The following is a 27,562-nucleotide window of genomic DNA, read 5'->3' as shown; positions in this document are numbered from 1 at the left end:
CAGTTAATCCTCACATTAGGAACTTTAGTTCTAACCTTCTTCCTTGACCGAAAGCCATAGGACAGCAGAAACAAATATTTTCAATGGTAAACCCAGATCTTGGCCATTGAAACACTACTTGGTTCCCACGACACATTTTTTACCATAGATTCACAGTAGTGTTGAATAGAGATCATCTTTTCCATGTATCCCAATTTGGAGTGGCAGAGAGTCAAAGATGAAGAGAATAAAATGAGATGCATGTAGAAGAAAATAAATCACCTTTAGCTTCTGACTTCTTCTTTATACAGTTTGATGTGGGTGATTAGACTTTAACCTTTTTGCTAAACTTTCTCTTTCTTGCTTCTTTGGTAAATAGCTTAGGAGCTAAGCTTTCTCTCTCTCTTTCTCAGAGTTCTGACCGAGACAGGAAAAAGTGAACGTTGTTTTGGAAGTAAAGTGGAGGGATTTGCCTTAAGTGATATCAAATCGGGCTTGGGTTCAATTAGATTCATTTAGCCCTTTTTGATTTCTTTGTTTTGTTTTTTTTTGGGCTTCCTTTGGATTGTAGCCCACTAGCCTTGTTTATATTTTTCATCCACTTGTGCTGTAGATTGATTTTGGCCTGCAATACAATACCAAAATAATCAAAACTGATTGGATAATTAACCCAATAATTTAATATTTGTCATCATCAATTATGTTAATTAATTTCTTAACTTAATACAAAAATATAAGAAAAAATTATTATAATTATTGAAAATATATGAAATAAAATATTAGAATTATTAATAAATTTTAATAATAATTAATCATTAAATGGCAATTTGTCTATGATTAATTACATAATACTTTCCTAAAAAATAGTTAACAAAAGAGAGGTATCCAACCGGTACTTAAACATGCCACATTAGTATTTTTGGCGTTAAAATATAATTTGTCGTAGAATTAAAATTATTGATTATTGATGATTGAGTTACTGAAATATGAAAAAATCATAATAATTATTTTAGAATATAAAATAAAATATTAAAATTATTAATAAATTTTAACATAAATAATCATTAAATCTTAATTTATGTATAATAACTATATAATACTTTTCTAAAAAAAATAACTAAGAAAAGTATGTGTAAATTGACATTAGAATGTACTTGTTAGTATCTTTGACGTCAGAGTATAATTTGTTGTAGAATAGTATAACGATTTTTTTTTTATATTATATATCTAGTTTCTGTTTTTATATTTTATTTTTTTACCTTTTTAAATTTAATAAATAAAATTACTCTATAAAAAAAAATTCTTACTCCGTAAAATATGTAAAAATGTCTGTTCTTACCTAACCCAAAAAACACGCTAATATATAATTGGAGCATTTGGGGAGAAGGGCTGCTGTTTAAATAAACAAACGAATAGTCACTAAAAAAAAAAAAAAAAAAAACAAACGAATGTAATTTACTCTAGAAGTAGAATAAAAATAATTATATGAGACTGCAATTGGATAGTGGATACGTAGAAAAAGTATTAACTCTTATTTCTGTTCTTAACCTTTTTAGTTGAAGTTTTCAACCTTAATTTTTCATGGGGAAAAAAGAAAAACTAGAGAAGAAAAGTAAAAGATAAGTGTCTAACCATGGTGCCTATACTTGATGTTTTTAAATTTTTAAAAAAAGCTTTAGTAATTCTCAATAAGTAATTATGTATTACATAAATTATAATTGAATTATTATTTAAGTTTAATTATTTTGTTGGTTCTATAATTTCGTAAAAATTTTAATTAAATTTTTATATTTTTTTTAATTGAGTTTTGTATCAAAATTTTTTAATTAAATTCTTATATTTTTTTATTTAAATTTTTACACTAATATTTTTTTAAATTAAATCTCTATAAAATTAAATTAATTACTATTAAAAAAGATATAATTAAAAGAAATTAATGTAAAAAATTAATAAAAAAATATAAAAATTTAATTAAAAATTTTATAAAACTATAAAAATTAACTGAGTAATTAAACCAATTACTTATTACTGCTAACATCCCCACAAGGCCACAACAACTCATGGACAGTCAAAATTAAAAGAAAAAAATAAAAATAAAAAGAATAGAGAAGATAATAAATAATAAATGAGTAAATCCAGGGTGGAGAAAGTCAAAAATCATCAGCGCAAAATTCAGCACCACCCATGACAAACACAGAACACTATTCCACCCTTTAATAAAATTAAAAACCAACACACAAAATAAAATAAAAATAAAACACAGTACTCGCTAATCTCACGTGCCTGTCATTCGCTTCAGCGTCCTCTTGGGCCCACCATCCCATTTCAATCACCCTCACCCACCCGTCACTTTATCACACCCCTTCTTTCCGTTATTCCCATTTTCTCCTCTCCTCCTCCTTCCCCCTTCCTCCTCCTCCTCCTTCTTCACTCTGTAAAACTCTCTCTCTCTCCTATGACACCAACACTTATATTTTATTCTCAAACCCCTAACCCTAAATTCCCAAATTAGGTTCGATTATTCCTTACACCTTCTAATTGTTGTATTATTGTTATTATTGTTGTTGTTGTTGTTGTTCTGAGGAGATGTCTCTAAGGAAGGTGTTCCGCTCACGGAAATTCTCGAAATCGTTCATGGAGGTTAACGCTGCGGTAGCTCCTAAGGTGGAGGGAGGGGAAAAGAAGGAGGAGGCAGGGGAGGAGGGGAATGCGTGGTCGGGGATGTTGCCGGAGCTGCTGGGAGAGATTATAAGAAGGGTGGAGGTGGAGGAGGAGCAGTGGCCGCAGCGGCAGAACGTGGTGGCGTGCGCCTGTGTCTGCAAGCGGTGGAGGGACATGACGCGTGAGATCGTTGGACAGCCTCATAATAACGGCAAAATCACTTTTCCTTCATGTCTTAGGAAGGTTCGGATTCAAATTGTTATTCATTTCTCAAATTTGAATTAATTTTATGCCTTTTCTTTCAATCAGCTTAAATTTTGTTTTTTTAATTTGATGCGTGAGGATCGAGTTATGTATTGTTTATGCGGAAGAAAATTTTAAAAAACGAAAAAGTTGAGTTTACTTCGTGGTCTTCTGTTGAAAATTTTTGAAGTTAAAATATTCGGTTAGTTATTTGTCTTTTTATTCTTAAAAATTATATGCAAATATTTTTTTGAGCGTGATTCTAGAATTGGGATTTGATTGTTTCGGACGTGTTTGAAGATGGCGTGTTGGATTTGGTCAATTTTTAGGGGAATTTTTTTTTTTTTTTTTTTTTTTTTTTTGGGAAAAGTTGTCCAAAGTGCGGTTTTGATTGTGAGCTTTTTCTTTTTATGCTTCGATTAGTTTAGGGGAGTGAATTTTTACTCTGCTCTGAGGAATCAGCCATGATTTTGGTATCCCTGCATTAAGCCATGGCGGTATTTGGGTGATTAATGCGTCAAATTCAGAATGGGCCCTCACTACTGCATACGAAATTGCAGTTCTTTAGTCATAGAAGATGCAAGAGCGGGAAATGGTGATGTCTTTTGTGAGGAAAACTTTCAGATTCAGATAGTGGCCGTGCTTCACTGTGTGCGTATATGGATGATGTAGTTTCACTTTCATCAGAGTTCTAGTAGATAAAGATTAATTGTTTGCTAGATGTATGCATTTGTTGTGATGAATGCTTTCGTTTCTTGTTGCAATTTCTTCGTATTTTGTTCTATTGAACTTTGGAGACCTGGAGTTGACATTATCATTATGTTTTGATGATCTGCAGCCAGGTCCACGTGAACTTCCCAACCAGTGTCTGATAAAGCGAAACAAGAAGACCTCAACATTTTATCTATATCTTGCCTTAACACCATGTAAGTAAGTATTGTCTTGATGAAAGGCCTTTTTTGCCTACTGTTAAAGATCGATGAAAATGAATTGTGGCCAGAGTTGAATGAGCATCTCTGCTCTTCCTCTCTTGTCACTATAAAGTCCTATGTTGTATGTGTAACAACTAGAGCTGGGCAAGATTTCATTTTTTAAGCGTATTATTCCAACCTTTCTTGTATGACTAGATATGCTATCCCTTTGTGAATGAACTTGCTAAAGTCTGAAGGGCTTTGCGGTTTGCCAATATGTGAATTGACTTTTATTTATATTTATTTATTATTTATTATTTATAGACAGATACCCCCTCTGCCCCCTCCCCTCTTTCTCAAAAAAAAAAAAAAAAAAAGGAAAAAAAGAAATGTCAAACCTATTTTTCTAGCATTTATGCATTTGAGTGGCCAGACCCAGTCAATGTTGACTTGCTTTAGTCAATTTACAAAAACTTGTCCAATTACTCATATTAAAGTAATTTTAGAGAATGGAAATAAAATTGAGTTCTGCTAGTAACATAAATTTTATGGAGAAATATTGGAGGGTTCTTTTCAGAGGAAGTGAAAGGATCTATGACTGGAAATGTTCATTTATTTATTTCTTTCAAATTTTCATTTAGTGAGAGAAGAAACTTTAGAAACATATATCAGAGGGAGATTAAGTAATAGAAGAGTAGCTGTTATTAAAATCTGCCTTAATACAGATTCTGTTATTTAGAAAGTTATATACATAAGTTATTTTGCATTAAAGAATGAGAGCACCCGTTGCTAAATTTCAACACCTTGGTCCATGGCATATTACATTTCTCATAGTTTGTGAGGAGTGTGTTGGCATATTCAATTTTGGCACAACTAATTAAGTTCACCAACAGTAACTTCTCCTGGAATCAGGCACAATTGGTTGAGTTGAAATGATTAGCTTTATGTTGTGCATTTGCCCTTCCAATTAGCTTATGGTATTTGGATATCCTCTTATAGGAGCATTCTGTGTGAATGGTGTGAGATTCTAAATAGAGTTCTAGCATTCTAATTCTTGACCAATGATTGGTGCCAGCAATATTTGCCCTAAACATATAGAATCTTCAACTGGTTGAAAGGGTGGAGAACTTTTAAAACTTTAGTGAAAGTATAGTATTATGAAGCATTGCAATAAATCAATGTAATTTGTAGGGTAGTTTATGGTAGCAATGCTTAATCCGAGGTTTATTTTTTCTCAGTATTTTATGAGATAGTTCATCTCTTTGAAAGTCTATTGCTCGTTTGTCCTTTTCTTATCTGATGGATATTTATGCCTGTTTTTCTCCTCTAATATACTCACCTGCCCCTCTCCTTTACAGCATTCACAGACAAAGGGAAGTTTTTGTTAGCGGCTAGAAGATACAGGTTTGGTACCCATACTGAATATATAATATCACTTGATGCCGAGGACTTATCCCAAGGAAGCAATGCTTATGTTGGAAAATTAAGGTAAAGCTTTCTTACCAATTAAAAGTTTCTTTGGCATGTTTTTTAACTCAGTTTTGTCATTGGAATGTAGCATTTTTCTTAGTCTCTTCTGTTGGCTCTTTAAAGCCAATAATGAAATGGTACCTCGAAGTACACACTTGGTTATCCGATGAACCGTCATTCATTTGCTTCCAACTATATGATTGAACATCTGAATGACCTATCTGAATTCATCCCCCTCCCCCCAAGGGAATTAAATGAAGACCATTCTTTGTTTGCACGTGCTTAACAGTCAAATTAATTTTGGTGGCTTTATAAGATCAAATCTATCAAAGTGGATCTGGGACCAAAGTTGCTTGGTTATAAAAAGTTGAAGAAACCCTTAATTTGCTGTCAATTTGTCCGAAAATTGAAGTGGCATGTCCTTTATTTACATTTGAAGCTGGATAAAAATGATTTAATCCAATTTTTTAAATCTTCTTAATCCCATCTTGGTAAAAAAAAGGCAGTAGATCTGAATACTCAATTTGATGGTGCTGTTATTAACGATTGTACTGAAATCTGTTTGTGTTTTGGAATTTGTGATTCTCATTTAAATAAATAAAAATCTACATGTGAATTCTTGGTCCATTTTTGGCTGGTTGTTATGGACCACTTATTTGTTGAATCTCTTTAACAGCTCGGATTTTCTTGGCACCAACTTCACAATTTACGACAGTCAACCACCCCATGCTGGTGCAAAACCATCGAGTGGCAGGTCTAGTCGCCGTTTTGCCAGCAAACAGATAAGCCCTCAAGTTCCTGCTGGTAACTTTGAAGTGGGGCAGGTCTCCTACAAGTTCAACCTCTTGAAATCAAGAGGGCCAAGGAGGATGGTTTGCTCCCTCAAGTGTCCTGCAACACCGTTGGGAGAAACTTCAGATATCACATCATTGGACGGCAACAAGACAAACAGTAAAGATCAAGCTACTCCTACCTGCACAGTCTTGAAGAACAAAGCACCAAGGTGGCACGAGCATTTGCAGTGCTGGTGCTTGAATTTTCATGGCCGTGTGACAGTAGCATCCGTGAAGAACTTTCAGCTGGTTGCTACGGTGGACCAAAGCCAACCGGGAGGGAAAGGAGATGAGGACACGGTTCTCCTGCAGTTTGGCAAAGTGGGGGATGATACTTTCACCATGGATTATAGGCAGCCCTTATCTGCCTTTCAGGCATTTGCCATTTGCTTGACTAGCTTTGGCACTAAACTGGCATGTGAGTAATATATAGTATGTGTCATTATGCTTATTTATTCCGTGGAATGTTGTACGTCAATAGTTTATTTTTGTTTAATATTTTTTCCCCGGCTGAGTCCATAAATTTGATTTCAGGAAGCTTGTTGTAAGTAAATGTTGTTATATTATCAATAGAACATGACATCTTCCATAATGAAAACATGTTGGTCCCTTCCTGCAGTTGATCCTCTTTATTCTTTATTCACATTAGTCAGTATGTAATTGTTTTTAACTTCTAACCCAGGTTCCATTATAGTGTTTCATTTTTCTTTTCCACAAGTCCCTGAATTTAGTTAGACTTAGAAGTTCTAACATCATCATGTCAATTGGGAATTACTGCAATTCAATATACTTGCCTCTTGTCTGGGGTAGCAGAGAGATATTTTAGTTAAAAATTGGAGGGAATGAATAAGCAATGTATAACTGAATTTTGTGATAAGCCAAAGATGGCATCATGGCAAGCAGTGGGGCTAAATATGAAAATGACCAAACATATAGGAAATTTTGGGTACCCTTCTTGAAGAAAGAATAGGTTCATAATAAGGTGGGATGGGATGATATCAATTTCTAAACTTTATGTAGAAGATAACTATTGAACATAATATATAGAACACACGCTGTATAGTGATCAAAAAGCGTTTTCTAATTTATACTTTTCTTTGCTGAATTATTTTCCTGGCCCCCACTTCTCTTCTAAATTGTACTGCCGGTATTCAAGTATTATTATTATCAGAAAATTTTAATCAAAAGATGAATATACTTATCATTGTGATCGATTTGAAGTTAGTATTTGACAGTGACAGCGCATATGGTTGGCCCTTGACATTGAAGCTGAAGCAGAAAAGCTGCATCAGATGCTTGTCAATGGATAAGGGGTTAGCTATGATGATATAAATATGATCAAGCATGAACGAATACTGAGTAGTCCATGCTCTTAAAAGATTACTATTAGTGTTATTATTATTATTCTCTTCTTTTATGGTAGCATCCTTGCCTTGCCTTAACTGGGACCAATTGCAACTCCATTGCTTAAGGGTAAAGATATTGAAAGGTGTTAGGGTCCCACCATTTTCAAAATTCATAAGGTGGTTTTACCTTTTTGTAAGATATTTAGCAAAATATCTCTCACAGAGATAGGAACAGAGGGGAATGGCACCTGTTTCGCTGTGTTTATTTACAAAACCAGGACATAGAGCCATGAATACGACATAAAATTGTGTTGGACACATGAAATATTGATAAAAATATTATATTTTAAAAAGATATAAACATATTAGATGAAGATGTAATTTATTTTTTATTTTTTATTATTATTATTATCAAATTTTTATAATTATATTTTTATTATAAATTTTATCTAAGAAAATAAATTAAACTCTTTATTATTTATTTTATTTGATATTAAATTTATTATTAAATAAAATTTAAAAATATTAATTTTCGTATGTCTATTCTTTTGTGCTATATTTTTAATATTTTATTTTAGGTGAATTATATTCTCAAAACTAAGCTTATCCTAATGAATGATAATCTTCCGGAATCAAATTCTAAACTACTACCTTGTTCAATGATTTGATTGCATTGACAATTATACCCTTTGGTGACCTCGAATTTTAGGCACTTATGCATCACATATTTTTATTTGAGATCCTGATACAATGCGATACGAATAAAACTATAAAATATAATATAATACAATACAATTTTAGTATAAATATAAAACTGGTAAATACTAAATAGTGTAACAAAAAAAATAAATATACTTCCCATTTGTATCTTTAAAAATTTTAAATGTCACTTACAACCTAGGAAGTATTAATTTCTTTTTTCCATAGTAGATCACAGAAAGAGGAATTGAAAAAGTTATACGCAAAAAATGTAATAAAGAAAAAAGAGAAATGAATAAGAAACAAATACTAATATACATGGAACATAGGTAGGGCCTAGGGGATTCAGCTTGGTTTGTGTAAGGAAAAAGCTAAAAGAGGGGAAAAGGGGGGGGGGGGGGGGAGCGATGGAACGTGTCTATGAAAAATCAATTATCAAATTACCTATTTATATAAAATAAATATTAAAAAAATTAAATAATACATATATTTGTAAACAAATATATAGTAATTAGTTTTATGATTACTTTTTAATGAGCACATAGCATTTTTTATGGAACTCTGCGTCTATATATGTGCAATAGATGTAATATTTTTTCGTGATATGATAATTTTAATTTGTTTTCGAGGTTCTATCTGCTTTTGAGCACTTGTTATAGAGCTGGTAACATATACTCTATTTACGAATATTCAATTTGGATCAATCCATTTGAATAGAGTTGTCTACTCGATTCGTTATGAATAGGGTAGGGTGTAATATAAATTTGTCTGCGAATAGGATAGGATACGGACAGGTATATCCTCTCCTATCCTACCCGCACCCCTAATGTATTATATAATATATATAAAAAAATTATTTATGTAATTAAAAAAGTAAGTGTTAAATTCACAATCTTTCTCTTATAAAATTTTGAAATAACTACTAAACTAGTTGATAATTATATTATTTGTAATTTTATGTTAGATTTTTTTAAGATTTTATTGTTTTTAATTTTAATTTAAAATTTATTTTTTATTTTTTATTTTATTAATAGGATAAAGTATACTTTTTGTCCCTGAAGTTTGCTAAAAATTTCAAAAATATCCTTAAGTTTTGATTTGTTTCAATTTTGTCTCTCAAGTTTTCGATTTGCATCAATTTTACCCTTATTACTAATTTTTTAATAATTAATATTTTTCTTTCCAAATATACCCCTCCCTTATACCTACCATCATCATCATCATCACAACCCTCTGTCTCTCTTACTTTCTCTCTTTTCATCTTCACCTTCCTCTCCACCACCATCATCATCACAACCCGTCTCTCTTACTTTCTCTCTTTTCATCTTCACCTTCCTCTCCACCACCATCATCATCACAACCCTCTGTCTCTCTTTCTTTTTCTCTTTCTCCGACTCTCCATCTCCATCACCACCATCTCCGTTGAGCCCCAATCTTTGATGACCACCACCCTTTTTCTTCTTCTTCGCGCAAACTCAAACACAACGAAGCCATCGCTCTTCATCCTTCTCTGTTAGCAAACAGAGAATGAGATGTGGGATAGGTTCTATGGAACCGGTTTTTGGAGGAGCTCTTCTCGCAGGATCCCTCTAGCAATGCTCTTACCACTTTTCACTCTCAATATGTTCATTGAAATTTCAAAAAGCATGCATTTTTGTCCAACAATGAAGTTTAAAAAAAAACATACTTTTTGATGATGCAGGTGTTTAAAGATGTGGTCTTTTCTCTCATCCTCCTCTTCTTATTTTCTCTCTTTTTTAATTTTTAATTTTTTTTTTGGGAGAGGGGAGGAGGTTGGAGTATGATCATGATCATGATGATAATTTTATTTGTTTTGGATGTTAGCATTTTGAGAAATGAGAAGAATTGTGTTGAAATGGATCATGTTTGGTTCTTTGTCATTTATTTTTTGTGTTATTAATTTTTCAATGAGGTATGGTACGAGTAATATTGAAAGAAAGAAACTTTGTTGTTGGGGTCAGGTTGGTGTGGCAGCAAAAGGATTTTGCTTTGCTTTGTGTGAAATCTGGAAACAAAAAAAAAGGAAGAAACTTTGTTGCTGGGTTCAGAGTTTCAAGTTAGTGTGGCAGTAAAAGAATTTTATTTTGCTTTGTGTGAAATCTGGAAACAAAAAAAGGTATTAACCCAACTAGTACTAATAATTAATGAGGCTGGGTTTGCTAACAGAGAAGGAAGAAGAGCGATAGCTTTGTTGTTGTTGGGTTTGTGCGAAAAAGAAGAAAAAGGATGGTGGTCATTGAAGATTGGGACTCAACGGAAATGGTGGTGATGGATATGGAGAGTCGGAGAAAGAGAGAAAGAAAGAGAGACAGAGGGTTGTGATGATGATGGTGGTGGAGAAGAAGATGAAAAGAGAGAAAGTAAGAGAGACAGAGGGTTGTGATGATGATGATGATGATGATGATGATGATGATGATGATAGGTATAAGGAAGGGGTATATTTGGAAAGAAAAATATTAATTATCAAAAAATTAGTAATAAGGGTAAAATTGATGCAAATCGAAAACTTGAGGGACAAAATTGAAACAAATCAAAACTTAGGGATATTTTTGAAACTTTTAGCAAACTTTAGGGACAAAAAGTATACTTTACCCTTATTAATATGTATGAAATTTAGAATGGTTGAATTTTATATTTGTTTAAAATTTTTTTATTTTTTTGTAGATAGAGTTGGGTAGGATAGGATTTAGAACTTTAGGGTGCGGATATTATAGGGTAGAATTTTAAAAAAAATTTTAATCCGGAAATAGGGTTAAAATAGAGTCCAAACCCTATTTTACCTTACTCATTGTCAGCCCTAACTTGTAACTATTAAAAATTTAAAATGAAAAGTAAAAAAATAAGTGCAGTATTAAGTATTAACTATATTAATTTGAATTTTTTTTTTTACCAAAAATAGAAGACTCGAACCTGCAACCTCTTAATTGAGTATGGGGAGACTATGCCATTTGAGTTATTACTCATTGGCATATTAATTTGAACTTTGCCTTTTTCTTTTTAGAATAATTTTATCTGCTTACATACATAATTGTGCTACTATTACCAAGAATGTTTCTTTCTTTTCAGGTCTATATATTTTTGCTTTGGAATATAGTTATTGAGAAATCGAATAAAGTTGGTATCGACACACCTACTATTTTAAATTACTCTTGCATTATGTTGGTACTTTTTTTACATTGTCATCTACTCATTCTGCCATGTTAGTCATTAATTATACTCAAGTAACTCAACTAAAATACTAATTAAAAACCTTGAATTGGGTTGGGTGACCTTGAATGAGTTCTGAAACTTCCCAGTATCAAACTTATTAAAAATTAGACACCCTAGGCCCCCACTCCAACAAAAAAAAAAAAAAAGAAATGGTCAAATGTTAATGTGAACACCAATATGCTAAGCAGGAGACCTACTATTACTACCCAATAAAGCCGGTGTTAACTTTTGGGTCAAACAGAAAAGTCCAATAGGCTTACTGCTTAGGTTAAGCAACTTGACATGCCAATAAATGAAAGACCTTTCTTTTCCAATACCAAGTGGAATGGCTTTGCTGGTACACCAAACCCGTCGCTCAAAGTAGTAATATTTTCCTACTGGCTGGAGAAGAATTGATTTGCCACTTTTGGCCATTGCTTTCTGTTTGATTTGACCTGTTTCATTAAAAATAAAGAAAATTTCTAATAATCTAACCACATAATTAAGGAGGATAATAGTATTCAGATCGGCCTTTTAACAAACATAACTGTCTTCTTAAAACTAAGAATTATTTATTATAAATACTAAAAAAGACCCTATTTTTTTCCGTGTCTCCTAAAATTTCAAACATGTTAAAATAATCTAACGATTTTATGTTACTTTCATATGAAAACATATTCATGTGAGTATTACCTTAAAAATTGTCTTCTATTGAGTTTTCTTCCAAAGGTACCCTTGTATATTTAGAGAGTATTTTAGAATAAAAATTAGCACAAGAACCTTTTCTTTTCTTTCAAAGTGTCCAATTGTCCATTGTGAAAATTTATGGGATGTAAAATGCACGAGCCAAATTTCATAGGGTTAATAATTGCATCTTCCACTTACAAAAATGAGAAAAAGGGGGATATGAACAAACAACACTCCAGCTTTGGCGTTGGGGCATAGAATTTCATAGTTCCATATTATGACTCAGACCACAAAACCATGGATCACATGACATTCATAGGTTAAATTCTGATTAGATTCCTTACAACAAGTATTCATATCATGACATCATAAAGATTTTTGTTACTCCATTAGCAGAAAGACACACAAACACATAAATTAAAAGCATATGATTCATTTCTTTCCACGAAGCTTTGCACCAAGAGCTCTCTCCAGTTTCCCTATGATTTGTTGATTTGGAATGGCTTTGCCAGATTCATATTCCTGTATAATCTGTGGCTTCTCATTGATCATCTGACAGAGAAAGCAAAAGTGATCAGCATCTTAGCTAACCAAAGATAATACCTACTTTTGGAGACAATTGAGTTTTAAATGCGAGCAGAAGTTGAGAAAATTATTGGAAAACTCTCGGCGTTAAGCGAAGTTTGGATATATTTTATTCCCACTGTGTACGAAACTACGAATATTACTGTCTTTTAAGATCATAATGTGCGAATGGGAAATTACTACCTCTATTTCAAAGTTGATAAGTCCAAATAAAAAAGGCACACACACAGAGAGAGAGAGAGAGAGAGAGAGAGAGAGAGAGAGAGAGAGAGAGAACACACACACACACACACACACAGAGAGAGAGAGAGAGAGAGAGAGAGAGAGAGAGAGAGAGAGAGAGAGAGAGAGACCTGAGCCAGCTGAGCCTGAGTAAGTTTTTTGTCCAGTCGGGCCTGCATGATGGCTTTCTTTAGTTCTGATGGTACACGGTCGTCTGAGTACAGTCAGAAATACCATGAGAAGAAATCCACTTTCAATTTCTAATAAAAATGGTACTAACTACAAAGAAATTTTGCTGAAAAATGCTCAGAATCAGAAGCTGAGGACATGGAACAATGAAACAAGTTGAATCTCTACAAATCATACAGCACCTGTGGTACCTGAGATGCTCTTAAAGTTTCTTCAACTAGAGTGGTATGGATGTAATTAAAATTTATAAACAAGAACTACCAACATTAAGAAACCATAAGTTTTACACAAAGCTCTGCCCAATATAATGTGTGAACGACATCACAATGTTCATTTTGATAGTATGTTAAATATAATTTCATTCGCATCAATCAATTATAGTAGCAAGAAAAAGTACATTACAGGGAAGGGAGAAGCTGGAGGATATATTACTATGAAATCAACATCTATTTTGCCAATTTATAATGCCTATTCTTGCAATTTATTTTATATACCATTGTAGTTGTTGCAACATAATTTTTTAAACTGAAATCAATTTCAGAAAGTAACCAATTAAATCGCATCATACATGTTCTCCACTTGGCAGTGACTGTGGAAGTTGTGCTAATTTTTCAGGAATATCTTGAAAGTTGAAACAGGAACAATGCAATGAATATCATTGCATATATAGGCCTAAATGATAGGGCACCTGGGCAGATTTAGACTCAAACATTAAATAAAATAGTTGCAAAAGCAAAATTTGTCCATTAGCCTCAAAGGGGTTTGAATTCATTTCAAGTTTATTATACCAAAAAGACCAAGAACATATGTTCGGTTAATCTCAAAAGACCAACATTATATGATCGAAATTGTTAACGCTAAGATTGAAATGCTACAAAAGAAAGACAATTTCAGGAGCATCATCTTCTAACACTGAATGCTCTTTCATTAACAATGATATATAAGTCACCGCATTCCTTGCCATTTTTGCTCTCACTAGCATAGTTTTTGATGGTGGATGGCAGCTCATGGCGGTGAGCCAAAAATCCGCCATAAAATTATAGCGGATGGCATTGTGGAAAATGGCGGAAATAGCGGATTACCTAAAATACACACACACACACACACACACACACACACACACATATATATATACAAAAAAACATGCAGAAAATTGCAAATATAATAAACTAAAATCTATCTATATAAGCAACTTTCTACATCAAGTTCATATCATAACTCAAAAGTCATAAGGAAGCCATAAAACAGAAGACATAAAACATAAAAACTATAAACCATCTATAAAGAAGGGCTTGTCTAGAAGTGGACATAATGAACTGAATGGAAAAAAAAAATTGGAAGAAGAAAGGTTTAACACTGATTATTGATAACGTCTATAAAGAAGGGGCAGCAGGGAAGAGAGAGAAGAAAAAAAATAGGACCAGAGAGGGAACCGTGGTTAGCAGTAGCAGCAAGGAGTGGCTGTGATGATGAGCAGGGATGATCGGAGCCGCGCGACGAGTGGTGGCGATGGGTGGCGCAGAGAGCAGCGTCGCAGAGAACAGAAACGGAGAGAAGTTTTTGTGAAGATGAGGCAGAGAAGGGAGTTTTTGAATAAGAGGCTGATTATTAGGGTTAGTGGGATCACTTGGGTTTCCTAATTTACCCGAAACACCCTCAGATTTTTTTGAAAAATCCGAAAAACCCCGCAATTTCCGCCATTTACATTGCGTTCCGCCATGGCGCCACCGCAATTGCGGCCACCATTTCGCTCGCCGTGAAAACCACGTGGCGGCAACTACTATATGGCGGCAAGGTCAAAACCCGCCACGCCATAACCGCAATTTCAAAACACTGCTCACTAGTGGTCTGTTATTCAAAGTATTGTGCGAGAGGCTGAGCAATTAAGTCATGTGCAAGTCAAAAAAGAAAAAAGGAGAGGTAACACAGTAACAATAGACATCCACTTAGGTATCTGATATAGTAGTGGAAAAATAGAAGTACTTAAAACACGAGCCAAACAATATATGAAAATTGAAAAATAAGCCAAATTAAAATGCTAAGGCAAAACATATTTTATAGTAACATGCAAATGCATATTAGTTTCAAAACCATGTAGACTCCATCAAATGATTAAAACTAGTCAAATGGGAAAGTGATGTGATTAGCTAATATAAACAAAGCCAAGCACTTTCTCTCTCTACAAGAATACAAGCACCCTTGATACAAATGCCAAATGCAGAGAAACAATAAATCCATCAAGTTGCTACTTCTTAAAGCTGATCAGGATTTCTATTACAATGTAGGTGAAGCAGAAGCATAGAATAGACAAATAACATGTACTTACGGTGAAGATTCTCGGTTTCTTCATCAAGCTTCCTGGTGTTCAAAGAAGTGCTACTAGAGGCAGCTCTATTTGTTCCAGCATTTGCTGTGGAGAACACGAAATAACAAGTTAAATTGAATGTCATTATCAAGTATCAACACAAGATGTTTCTATATTTTTAAAACATATGCAGACCAATTATCAGTTGAGGGAGCTATGCATTAATACTCTCATGATTTGATCAATTCCTAATCAAACAACAAGCATAGCGCAGATAGACCATGACACTTGAATTCAGATTAGAGGAATGAAATTAGTCTTTTTTTTCTTCTTCCTTCAAACAACAGTAACAATATAGATTCACAAACAAGTTTTCATTCTAGAACAGATTTACTTCCTTTTTTTTTCCTTGGCCAATATGCAACCAAATAAACAAGTACCTACCAACATCAGAAAAGAAAAACATCAATGAAAAAAGAAAAAAGCACTTTTAGTCATCCCAAATGATCCATTCCACAAATCATCAACAAAAACCCTAATCCCCTATGCGCTAAATAAGTCATCACAGAAAACAAATACACAAAAGATAAAGCAGACCATCGATTTTATTCCAAAATTTCAAATATTTCCTCATCATGATTCTAACCTAAACCCATTAAAACCAAAAAAGCATATCACGACCTAGAAGTGAAAGCATCACAAAAACATAAACCTTTTTTTTTAAAAAAAAATCAAACAAAAACCCGCAAAACAAATATACATTTCTTGACGGTTTCAATCTCAGCTCCGGCGCGGCGAGCAGCATTGACAGCTTTCTCATCCTTCTTGGCCGCAGCGTTTGGTGCCTTCTTCCTTATCACCACTGGCTCCCAATCCTGCGATATGGGCCCCACACCCGACATTATCTTCTCCTGATGATACTTCTTCTTCTTCTCTCTCTCTCTCTGATGAAACTTGAAAGGGTTTGTGAAAGTGTATCCGTATGCGTGAGCGTGAGAGACCCTTCTTTTCCGGCTCAGAAAAAGGACACATTTTTCATTCTTGGGCCGGTCCAACCAATTTGGGCCCGGGTTGAATTTTGTTTGTGAAATGACCAAAAGGTCCTTCTTTTAGCTTAAACCCCATAAAATACCTGCTTGGTTTTTTTCTGGAACCCTTAATTTTTGAATGTAAGATTATTAGATGAAGGAAAGTCAGTTCCCTTAAAGTGGTTCAAGGTGAAAACTTTTTGTTCATGTTCGCAACCAAAATTCAATTTTTATTTATTTTTTAGTGTGTGTATGTTAATTGATGTGGTTTTGGGGTTTTTGAAGTTAGGAGAGGTGAAATAGAAAGTGGGTGTGGAGAATATGTCTAAGTCTTGCAAAGGGTTGGCCACGGAGCTGGTCAAGTGCCTCAGTGAATCTGATTGTGTTAAGGTTCTTTTGGATGATTTGTTTTTTTGCTGTAATTCAAAAATTCTATATATTTATTCACCATTTATGCAATGTTTGATTATAAATGTGTGTGTTTGTGTTGGAGAATAGGTTGAGAAGAGACCTTATAGGGAGTGTGTTGGAGAGAAGACTCCATCAATACCAAGTGAATGTGTGGGATTGAGGGAAACCTATTTCAATTGCAAGAGAGGCCAGGTACTTGTTATTCTTGGTTTCTTGTTTGTGTCTTTTGAATTGATCTTGGTTCATTTTTATGTGATTTTCAAATGCATATACAATATAATTTTTTGTTTTGGTATTTTGTCATATTCTTTGTTTTGTGCTTGAATTGAATGAAGGTTCAGTATTTCATTATATGTGTAGTTGTTTTTGTTGCTAACTTAACACTAACATCAACTTATCATCTTATTGGAGTTCAACCGAATTATTTGGTTGCTTATTTTCAAACTATTGTATCTCAAAAGGAATGTACCAAGATTTTGATAACCGATATACGGTTAAAAAGCATGGTGGGTAAGGGGAATTTAGTCTTGATGATTAATGAGAATGCATGCTACAATCCAACAAACAAGGGAGGGTGTGGTTAATCCATTTTGCTTCAACTTTCAAAACCAGTAGTGGAAAAGACGGCACTGTTTTTTGAACTAGATTAGTCAGATTTCTAACAATAGGATCGATCGCAATACCAGTGAAAGATGAAAAAAAGTACATGAGGACAGTTTTGGCAATTGTCATTTATGTTGCCAAGTAAATTCGTTGAAATGCTCTAAAATACCAGTTGTCTTTATTCATTATTATGTAATCTAAATTAAGAAAATATTGATCACTTGCAACCAATGTTGAAATGTTTTGATAATTAAGTGTATATATACTTAGTCTATATGATGTGGCATCCCTTCAGCCTTAAACTGCAATCTTTCTAGAAACTAATTAGTTAAGATCTTCATGGTATCTACTTGTATGTGTTGGTTGGCAATAAGTCACTAACAGCATATTTAGGTTTGTATTTGAATTCTGGTGCACTTTTCTATATTTGCATTTGCAAGAGTTGTGTTGTATGTACATTTCTCACATAGGCCAAGATGACTCACGCCATTCCATCATTGTTGGACCCAAATTAACTGGCTTCACACGACGTACAATGGTAGAAGGGAGTATGAATTGGTTCCATTTACGAAAAAGAGCGCGTTCAAGAATCGTTCTCTTTTTGTATATGATATGTAAAATAGTAAAATGTACATAGTTGGTGAAGAAAATGATGAGTATCATTATCCATTATTTGTTAATATTTGCATGCTTGAGGGTGATATTAAAATTAAACATCTAACTTCATTTTCATTGTTATCAGGTTGATATGAGAGCTCGGATTCGTGGAAACAAGGGCTATTAAGAGCTTTTGCTGATCTTAGCTTAGAATGAGAATATCTATATGTTCCAATTGCTCCCATATTCTGATGAAAATGAAAATTGTGTCCAATTAACAATGCTGCTTTCAGTTTCTTTTTGCTCAAAGATGAAATCAATATAATTAATGTTGATGGTGAATCACAGAAATGGGAAGAAGACTATTTGATTGTTTGATTAGTTGGCATTGCAAGCTCAAAACATTTTGCTTTGCTAGAAAAAGAACATTAATACAAACCCCATGTTGTTGCATGAAGGATTTGTGTAAGTCCCGTGTTTGTTCATGGATTCTTGAAATGAACACTATCTCCATGTGTTGGCTATTATGGTTGGAGAGCACTGAAGCTTTAAACGCTGTTATTCTTTGATTGATTCCAATAAAATTTGAAGTTTGAAAAGAGAAATGTTTCTACTTGTTTTTCTCAAGACAATGAGACAAGATACAAATAGATCATTTTATGTGAAAATTTCACTTGATCTTGTTATGTATTGATTTTCACTTATTCATAGGACTATTTTTTTAATGGATGGGGAAAGTCAAGACATGACTAAATCATGTAAACTTTTACATGAAGATTCGATTTTGGACTAATATATACTTGATAAGATAAAATAAAAATAAAAATAAATTAATAAAACACATACTAGTGAATATTCAAATTCCTAATAACAGAAGACTAGTGAACAAAATTATCTAAATTTGGCTTATGAATGAATCATCTAAAATATAAACATTTCATTCTATATAGATGCATGCTATAATAACTACCATTATGGTGGTTAGCTGTACAACTTTGAGAATATTTAAAATGTTTTATTAAAATTAGGATGCTATTTTTTTCACTTGATTAAAGAAAAATTAAAAAATTATTACTTTAATTTTAACAACATTTTTTAAATATTACCAATATTACCAAAATTACATAACTATCATAACCATCGTAAGGTAACCATCATCACCTTCTATATATTCTTCATGAACAACTAATACATAACTTCGGATGATAATAGTTGTTGGCCATTTTTATTTGGAGCTTATGCAAACCTAAAACTTAATTTGGTAAATCTTTTCGAAAAGTTGTACTTTTCAAAAGTACAAACACTTCGTTTTGTATTTGATAAATTAAAAAATTTATGTGCTTATACTTATAGCTTTTAAAAACGCCTAAAAGAGAACTTTCTAAAATTGATTTGCGCTTATCAAAATTAAAAAATCTAATATAACCTTACACATTATTAATATCCAAATTTAATTGTTACATTAATATCTACTGTAATATTTTTAAATTTTAAAAATTATTTTATCAAACACACTTGTGTTGTTTGTGCTTATTCAAAACCATTTTTAATTTAGTTTGCCAAAAATAGATACTATAATTTTTAAAAAACTACCTTTTAAAAATTAATTTTTATAAGTTACTTTTAAAAAAAAAATTATCAAAGTAAGTCTAAGACTGATGTTTGAGCTTTGCCTATTTTTGAAGGCATTCCTCTTGGCCATTTTTCTTGGATACATCACTTTAAACTGCCATATATGAAGTTGAAAACTTTGGAAGCAACACAACACATAAATGTGATAATAAGAACTGCTTCAAAGTTAGGCACTATCCCAAGAGATCAAACTCCACAATAGAAGGATTTACAAAATTAAGGGTCACGAGATAGAAGTATATAAACAACATCTTTCAGGTCAGAATCATCAGCCTCTCTACTAGTGTTAGGGATAAAAGATTAAGGGCCTTCATCTAAAGTCTAAACTATATCATAACTGCTATTCGCTTTTCGGCACTTCACTGAACATGAACCAAATCGTCAACACGTTCATCAACATTACCATTACCAGTTTCACCCTGTGAAAACAACATAGTCAACAACTCAGCATATATTTTAAGTAACCATAATCTTAAACCAAATTAACATAGGATATACAAGTATCTAGCATATGGACACCTACATTTGAATCATCCATGCCATCCCCTGCAGACTTTTTCGATTCAACCTGATAAAAGAATAACTCAGTTAATTAGCATCAAGGTTATTAAATTCTCAAGTTAACCCGTAGACTACAAATCAAGTTTTACGATTTTATGAGTTTGAGCTTTGCAATTCAAATTTAGATAAAATCTCCAGCTTGATTCTCTCGGTTAGCATCAAGACAGGTATATGTATCAGAAAAACATAAAGACATGTGATGTATGCATCAATCAAGATTACTCACCAAAATCTTCCTGGAATTTACAGGCAACTGATCAATGTCCCAACCAATGACTTTACAGACAACATGAGCATAAGCCCTGTGAGCTCGCATCCTTTTTGTCCTTAATACAGTAGTTGAATGTTGAAGTAGTTGATTGCAATCCTTAAACCTCTTCCATACTTTCTTCCATACAGCCCCACAAACCAAACAATAAAAGTGCCCTTCTTTGTGGTTGTTCTCGTAATATCTTCTTAATTCACCATCTTCTTTAAACACTTTTTCAAAAAACTTGTACTCCGCAGACTCATCACCCTCGTCGTCATTGTCATCACCATCTATCGACTCATCCTCATCTTCATCTTCATCCTCATCATCGATGATGTCATCTTCATCAGAGTCCGAACTAGTATTGCCAACTAAAAATGCTTTGCAAGCTTTCACTGCCTTGAGCTGCAAATCCAGTGCTGCTATGGTTGATTTTTCTTCTGCTGAAAGCAAATGAGTCTGAGAAGATGATTTGGTGTTGAATGAACGCCATCCTGAGTCTTCTGAGGGGATTTTGCAAACCCATCCAGCACCAGAAACCGGAGATTCATGAGAAATCTGCATTTAAGTTTCATTAATAAAACAGGATGCAAACATGCATGGGAATTGTTAACATATAAAATTAGTAAAAATTGAAGAAAGTACAAAGCCTAGCCACAAAAGGAGTACCAATTCCCTCTTTCAAAATTTTAATCTGCATTTTAGTTTGTATTTTGATCAATTAACTAAGGTGGTTATTATTGCTGCGATTCTAGCAAAAACATAGCATATGGTCATAACTACCATGTCATTTATGTGATCTCTTCAAAGAAGAGTATCAATCCACAGCATCGTCAATGTATAACTTGAGGAAAGTAGAAACGATTTTACAGAAGATCAATCAAAAGGAGACATGCACTTAATTATCTATCTACTAGCCTATAAATAGATTTGAGAATTAAAAAAGGAAAACATCTTATGTTTACATAAAAATTAACCTGCGACACAAAAACAGCTTAAAACACATTAATCCTCATACATCATAATAAATAACAATGACAGCACAGCCAAAAAGACAAAAACACACACATTGAAAAATGAAACTTTAGGTCAACCTTTCTATTCAGCATTTATATAATTTGAAAATAGAGCAACCATAGAACAGAGCCAACATTAAAATGGCAAAACATTATTTTGGACCCAATTTACATTATTAGGTTTAGCTTCTGATTTGTGATTTTCTTTTTGTCTAAACGGATACACAAAAAAAAAAAAAAGATTAACCTCAGTAGCAGGAGACTCATGCTCATCAGATTGAAGTGGAGTAGCGGCTTTTGCAGCAGCATCATTGTCCTTAAAATGATCAAAAAACACAGCAAACCAAATTCATTTACACAAACGAAACAAAGAACTTGAGGAAATGAAAAATCTGGTTTTGAAATTAGAAAAGGAAAAAGGAAGAGAGCTTTTACCTGCGGCTTAATTTGGTTCATGTTGATCCCCAGAAATTGCAAAAAGAGTAGTAAAAGCAGTGTTGGGTCTCTAAATTGTGTGAAGTGTGAACTAAGTAGAAGTAATGGTAAGAACGAAAGTTGAAAATACGAATTTTAGGGCAGAAAGAATTCAAAAACACTTTGGGCTTTTTTGTTTTCCATCGGGTTATATACATTTTTTACAGGGTCACAAGAAGAAGCCCAATAATAAATTGCATTTTAATAATATTCTCTTTAAAAAGTCAAGTTAAGTTGATTTAGTAATTAGTTCATCGGTTCAACTAGGTATCCTTTAAATATGGTACAATTTTCAGCCTTTTCTTACCGTAATTCAAACAAAATAAAACTAACACATCTAACAATTGTAAATAGATTTAGTGTCTTTAAGAATAAAATTCATATTTAAAATTCAAATTAAATCAAACTAACATTTAAAATTTAAATATTAAATTTCTATTTTAAATTTAATATATTTAATATAATAATATTTTATAATTTAAACACACATCTAAAATTCAAATTACTCAAAATTTAAAATTTAACTTTTAAAATTCTAAAGGTTTTTTACTTTTTAGAATGGATTAACTCTGACGGGTGCAAAAAAATTATGATTAAGTTCTATTTAGTAGTGTGTTAATGATCGAAAGATGTTATTTTTGTTGCATGAGCTTGTTACACTGAAATTAAAAGAAATACATCTATTTGTTGGAATGAGAATAAAGATAAGAACTTGTATAAGTAATTAGCGTGGATGATTACGATTCAGGACGTGTACTTAATTAGTTTGAGTAAAGAAGCAAAAAGTAATCTAGAGTTTATAAGAAAAGATGTAGCTGGTATAGTCATAAAAAATTGTGTTTTTATTTTTCAATTATAACACATCTAATAGTATGATATTATATACAAAATATTCTTAAAACACATCTAAAATGATAAAAATCTAGTTTTTAGATATAAACGTTTTCAAAATCGTTAAATTCTAATTTTTAAATAAAAACGTACATAATACAATTAATCTTTTGATTTTTGATTCGATAAAATGCATCTAATATTTATTATTTAAATTATTAGTTTGGATTTTTTCGTTACTTTTCAATGATAACACATCTAATAGTATGATATTATATACAAAATATTTTAAAACACATCTAAAATCGTAAAAATCTCTCAGATGTGTTATAATCGAAAAATAACAACACAATTTTAAATTAATTGTTGATTATAATAATTTTGAAAACTAATAAATATAAAAAAAATTCAACTAATAATTTAAATAATAAATATTATATTCATTTGATCGAATAAAAAATCAAAAGATTAATTGTATTATTAACGTTTAAATTTAAATATTTAAAGTTAGCCTGATTTTGGATGTGTTTTAAAAATATTTTGAATAAAATATCATACTATCATATGTGTTATAATTGATAAATAACAACAGAATTTTTATGACCATATCAACTACATCTTCTCTCTTAAATTTCAGATTTTTTTTTGCTTCTTTGCTCAAATTACTTACATAGAAAGTACTTTATTTGCAACAATTTTATTAATAAAATTAAATAAGATCAACCTTGTTCCAATTAAATCAGCAGAGTGTTTTTATGTTTAAATTAAAATATAATTAAAAATGTTAAACATGATATTTCTTAACAAATTACATAAACACATGTGTGGAAAATAATGATACATTTCACCAATGCAAAATGAGAGAGTGCTTCAGCTGGAAGGTGGTGATAGTCTTCACCAATGAAGACGAGATGGAGAATTCAGCTGGCAGCATCCTTTTTGGTTTGGGATTCACTAATGCGTGTGAATGTCCCGTAAAATAAGGAATTTAAAAAACTGTTAAGTGAAGTTACGAAAGTAAAGCAAAGTCACCGTAACCACCAATGAAGTGGGTGTGTTTTAAAATTTAAATTTAAATTAAAATCTAATTATAGATATGTATCTACAAAATAGGAACATGTTACACTAAAAAAATAATTAAATATTATTTAAATCTGATTAAAAGCTGATTAATATTGTACAACTAGCATTTTCCTTAGTTCATTAATCTGTTTAAGTAAGTGTGGAAAGATTTAAATCTCATCTTTTATATAAAACAATCTATTAGCTAGTTTTTAGGGGATGTCAAAGCAGGCTAATTATGTTTATGACTAATTATGTATGTTGTTTGAGTTAAGTTTTTTATTTTTGTATGTTTTTTTTCCTTCTTCTTCAATGTGTTTTCTAAGTTTGTGCTATTAATTGTCGTTAATAGTTTGCTGATTTATAATCCTAGACCTACAATTAAATTTTAGTTAGATATATTTTCTGCTGTCATCTTTTATTATGTGGTTCATGAATTACACATTCAATGTTCTTTTTCAAAGTTACAACGCAAAAGGAAGAAGGGTATATAAAGCCTCTAGGTTGACTTAGTCCCTTTTTTATTTGACAGTTTTTTATTGATTTTTTAGTATTTGATTAAATGTATATTCTTCCTTCATTTCCTTAAGACATGGTAAAAAAGTGATTATATGGGTGCATATGCCCACTTTGTTGATGATACTATTTTTTTTATTTAGTCTGAAATAATTAAAGGATATCATTTAGTAACATACTTATTGTTAAACAATTTGATTACGAGATACCTAACATTTAATTTATTATATGACTGATATATGATGATATATAATCCTATTGAGGATGCAAACTAGTGAACAGGGACCGACACTTTAACTGTTAAATTTAAATATATTTACCGTTTTTTTGGTTATATTGTAATAGTTTCTTTAAACATATTTACTTAAGAAAAACTCCTGTATGTATATCCAAAGCAAGCGCTTCTGCCAGAGCCTCCGATCCTCGCTACCTGAAAAGGTTGCTCGTTGGCTTCAATATTTTGTTCAAAGTCTCCTTATAGTATTTTATTTATTTATTTGGTACTATTGTATAAATTATGGAGTTAAGATTTAAATTAGTCTCTGAAATTGTATTCAAGTCTCAAAGTAGTTTTTGAAATTAATAGTTACTCAATTTCTCGAACTTTCACCTCGAGACTCATACTAGTCCCTAATGCGCTTTTTCGATAATTGAAACACTGAAACGACGTCGTTTTGTATTTATAAAAAAAAAACCCAAGTCTCCCCTTCTCCTTCCCCTTCACTTTTCCTTTCCTCTTTCTCTTTGTTGCCATTTCTCACCGGCCTCTCTCTCTATTGCCACTTCTCGCCGGTCTCCGTCACGGTGCAGAACAACAAATGCATAAAGATAGTATATATGTATGTAAATTTTATGCAATAAACTAATAAAACAAAGATTCAAATCAAGCAAAAAAAGGACTTTAAAAATAGAATTAAACACATGTCAGAATCAATGCATCTAAATATTGAGAACAAACTCCATTGCAATAAAAACTTAAAAAAAAAAAGAACTCATACAAGAGAAAAGACAGAGAGGAAAAACTAGATTGGGAAGTGGGGCGAGTGGTGCCGTGACGGAAGTCGGCGAGAAACAGTGGTAGAGGCCTTGAGTTGGGAAAGAAGAAGGAAAAGGGGAAGGGAAAGAGAAAGGGGAACTGGGGAAATGTTGGAAAAGGAAAACGGGACCATGGAATGAAAAGGGAAAGAGGAACTGGGGAAGGAAAAAAGGAGGTAAAAGAAAAAGGGAAAGAGAACTGAGAAAGGGGAACGTGGAAAGGAAAGAGTTGGGGAAGGAAAAGGGAGCATGGAAGGGAAAGAAAAAAGGAAACTCGGGAAGGGGGGGTTAGGGAAGGGGAGGTGGAGGATGTTTTTCTTTTCTTTTTTTTTAATAAATATAAAACGATATTGTTTTTAGTGTTCCGATGAACGGAAAACACCTTAGGGACTAGTATTAGTTCCGGAGTACAAGTTCAAGGATAAAATTGAGTAACTATTAACTTCAAGGACCACTTTAAGACTCGAGTGCAACTTCAGGGATCACTTTGAGACTTAATTCTCCAACATAAAGATGGAGAAAGACAAAAATGGCAAAAATGTGGATGAGACATGGTATAGAAGAATGATTGAGTCTTTGATGTACTTAACCTCATCAAGCCTGGCATTATTTAAAGTATGGGCTTGTGTTCAAGATTTCAGTCACAACCAAAGGAATCACACCTTGTTACAGTAAAAAAAATCATCTGATACAACGTTCATCGGACAACAAACTATGGTTTATGATATCCTAAAACTGATTTTTTTTTAACTCTATTACTTTTAGTGATGTTGATTTTGCAGGTGATATAATGAATAGGAGAAGCACAAGTGGAATTTGCTGCTTCCTAGGCAAATCCCTCAATGCATGGTGTAACAAGAAGCAAGCTATAGTCATCCTTTCAACGGTCTAGGCAGAGTATATAGCAGCGTCCCTTGTTGCTCTCAGGTTTTATGCTTGAAAACTCAACTAATTGATTATAAAATTAAGGCTAAAAATATTTTTCTTATGTACAATAATATGAGTGCCATTAACATTTCTAAAAATTCAGTTTTGTACTCACGTACTAAACATATTGAAGTGAAATATCACTTAATAGGTGAACATATACAAAAGAAAAATATTGATGTTTAGTTTGTTAAATCAGATAATTAATTAGCTGATATTTTCACTAAACCCTTAGTTGAGGATAGGTTTTGAAATTAAGAACTGCTTTGAAAATTTTAAGTGCTTAAGATCTGTTTTAACTAAACAGACGAATTTTTTTTACTTTTTGTCTTTTAGATTGAGATGCGATTTTTTGGGCAGATGATGAACAAATTCATATTTTCAAGCTGGCTATCTTTATATCTTTTTTTAATGATTATGTGATCTCTGCATTTATTTTAAAACTATTTCTTACTGCATTAAAATTGATTTTAATCAAGAGATATTCTCCACATCCAAGTAATTTTAGCATCCAAGCTCATCCAAGCAATTTTAGGTCACGCGCGTTTTTCGTTTTTCTTCTTTCCTCACGCTTCTTCTTCTTCTTCTTCTTCTTCTTCTTCTTCTCATGCTCGTTTATACACGGAGCTTCTTCTTTTTCGCCTTCTTCCTCGCGTTCCTCCTCCTCCTCATTCTTCTCCTTCTTTTTTGCGTTCCTTCTTCTTCACGTATTTTCTCCTTATCGTTATTCTTTTGTTATTATTGCTACTGTATTTTTTTTTCTTTTCCTCCTTCTCTCCCTGGTGAAGAAGCAGTAGAAGGTGAAGAGGAAGAGTTTTAAATTGTGCAGAATAGAAATGAACCGAACATGTTATTGTGGTAAAACAATTTATAGTACTGAGTGAACGAAACACAATCCATTATATAAAATCAAATTCAAATAGCTTTCTGCATAATGAACTAAACACGTATTCATGGTGAAACAATTGTATAGTACTGAGTGAACGAAACATAATCTATTATATAAAATCAAATTTGAACAGCTTTCTACATAATGAACCGAACACATACTCAAGGTGAAACAATTGTATAGTACTGAGTGAACGAAATGTAATACCCTATCACACAAAGTCTTATGCTTAAGTCATAAAACAAAGGTGGCGAGGCATTACGACCTCTAAAAGTAAAATTTAGTAAATATAGTAGTGTGAAAAATGTTTATAACTAGGAGCCTTTGAAGAAAAAGGGGTAAAACAAAATTGTTAAATTGAAAAAGCGCAACACTCCGATCGATAACGTA

General features: G+C 32.4%; 4 protein-coding genes across 5 annotated transcripts; 2 read left to right on the top strand and 2 right to left on the bottom strand.

Moving 5' to 3' along the window:
- Positions 1–2,315: 2,315 nt before the first annotated feature.
- Positions 2,316–6,715, top strand: LOC112770643 (tubby-like F-box protein 7). The gene is made up of 4 exons (XM_025814969.3): positions 2,316–2,883; positions 3,722–3,809; positions 5,153–5,282; positions 5,941–6,715. Exons 1-4 carry the CDS (start codon positions 2,566–2,568, stop codon positions 6,521–6,523), a joined length of 1,119 nt encoding a protein of 372 aa, XP_025670754.1. The 5' UTR covers positions 2,316–2,565; the 3' UTR covers positions 6,524–6,715.
- A 5,599-nt stretch (positions 6,716–12,314) lies between these two features.
- LOC112771049 (multiprotein-bridging factor 1b) lies at positions 12,315–16,485 on the bottom strand. Its single transcript, XM_025815622.2, has 4 exons — positions 16,101–16,485; positions 15,362–15,445; positions 12,978–13,060; positions 12,315–12,591 (listed from the first exon to the last, which is right to left on the bottom strand). The coding sequence occupies exons 1-4, from the start codon at positions 16,240–16,242 to the stop codon at positions 12,472–12,474; spliced, it is 429 nt and encodes a 142-aa protein (XP_025671407.1). The 5' UTR covers positions 16,243–16,485; the 3' UTR covers positions 12,315–12,471.
- Positions 16,287–18,506, top strand: LOC112771050 (mitochondrial protein pet191 homolog). 2 transcript variants are annotated; one of them, XM_025815623.3, is made up of 4 exons: positions 16,287–16,557; positions 16,654–16,758; positions 16,867–16,971; positions 18,125–18,506. In XM_025815623.3, exons 2-4 carry the CDS (start codon positions 16,690–16,692, stop codon positions 18,164–18,166), a joined length of 216 nt encoding a protein of 71 aa, XP_025671408.1. In that variant the 5' UTR covers positions 16,287–16,557; positions 16,654–16,689; the 3' UTR covers positions 18,167–18,506. The 2 variants fall into 2 exon arrangements, with proteins under 2 accessions (XP_025671408.1, XP_072081650.1); XM_072225549.1 differs by having other exon boundaries at positions 16,488–16,557; positions 16,658–16,758.
- Positions 18,507–19,680: 1,174 nt separating this feature from the next.
- On the bottom strand, positions 19,681–22,037 carry LOC112772349 (uncharacterized). Its single transcript, XM_025817283.3, has 5 exons — positions 21,874–22,037; positions 21,686–21,754; positions 20,399–20,980; positions 20,135–20,179; positions 19,681–20,030 (listed from the first exon to the last, which is right to left on the bottom strand). Exons 1-5 carry the CDS (start codon positions 21,892–21,894, stop codon positions 19,971–19,973), a joined length of 777 nt encoding a protein of 258 aa, XP_025673068.1. The 5' UTR covers positions 21,895–22,037; the 3' UTR covers positions 19,681–19,970.
- Between the last annotated feature and the right edge of the window lie 5,525 nt (positions 22,038–27,562).

Source organism: Arachis hypogaea, chromosome 18 (genome assembly GCF_003086295.3).
Source record: "Arachis hypogaea cultivar Tifrunner chromosome 18, arahy.Tifrunner.gnm2.J5K5, whole genome shotgun sequence".
Taxonomy (NCBI): domain Eukaryota; kingdom Viridiplantae; phylum Streptophyta; class Magnoliopsida; order Fabales; family Fabaceae; genus Arachis; species Arachis hypogaea.
This window is presented reverse-complemented; position numbering and strand designations above follow the sequence as displayed.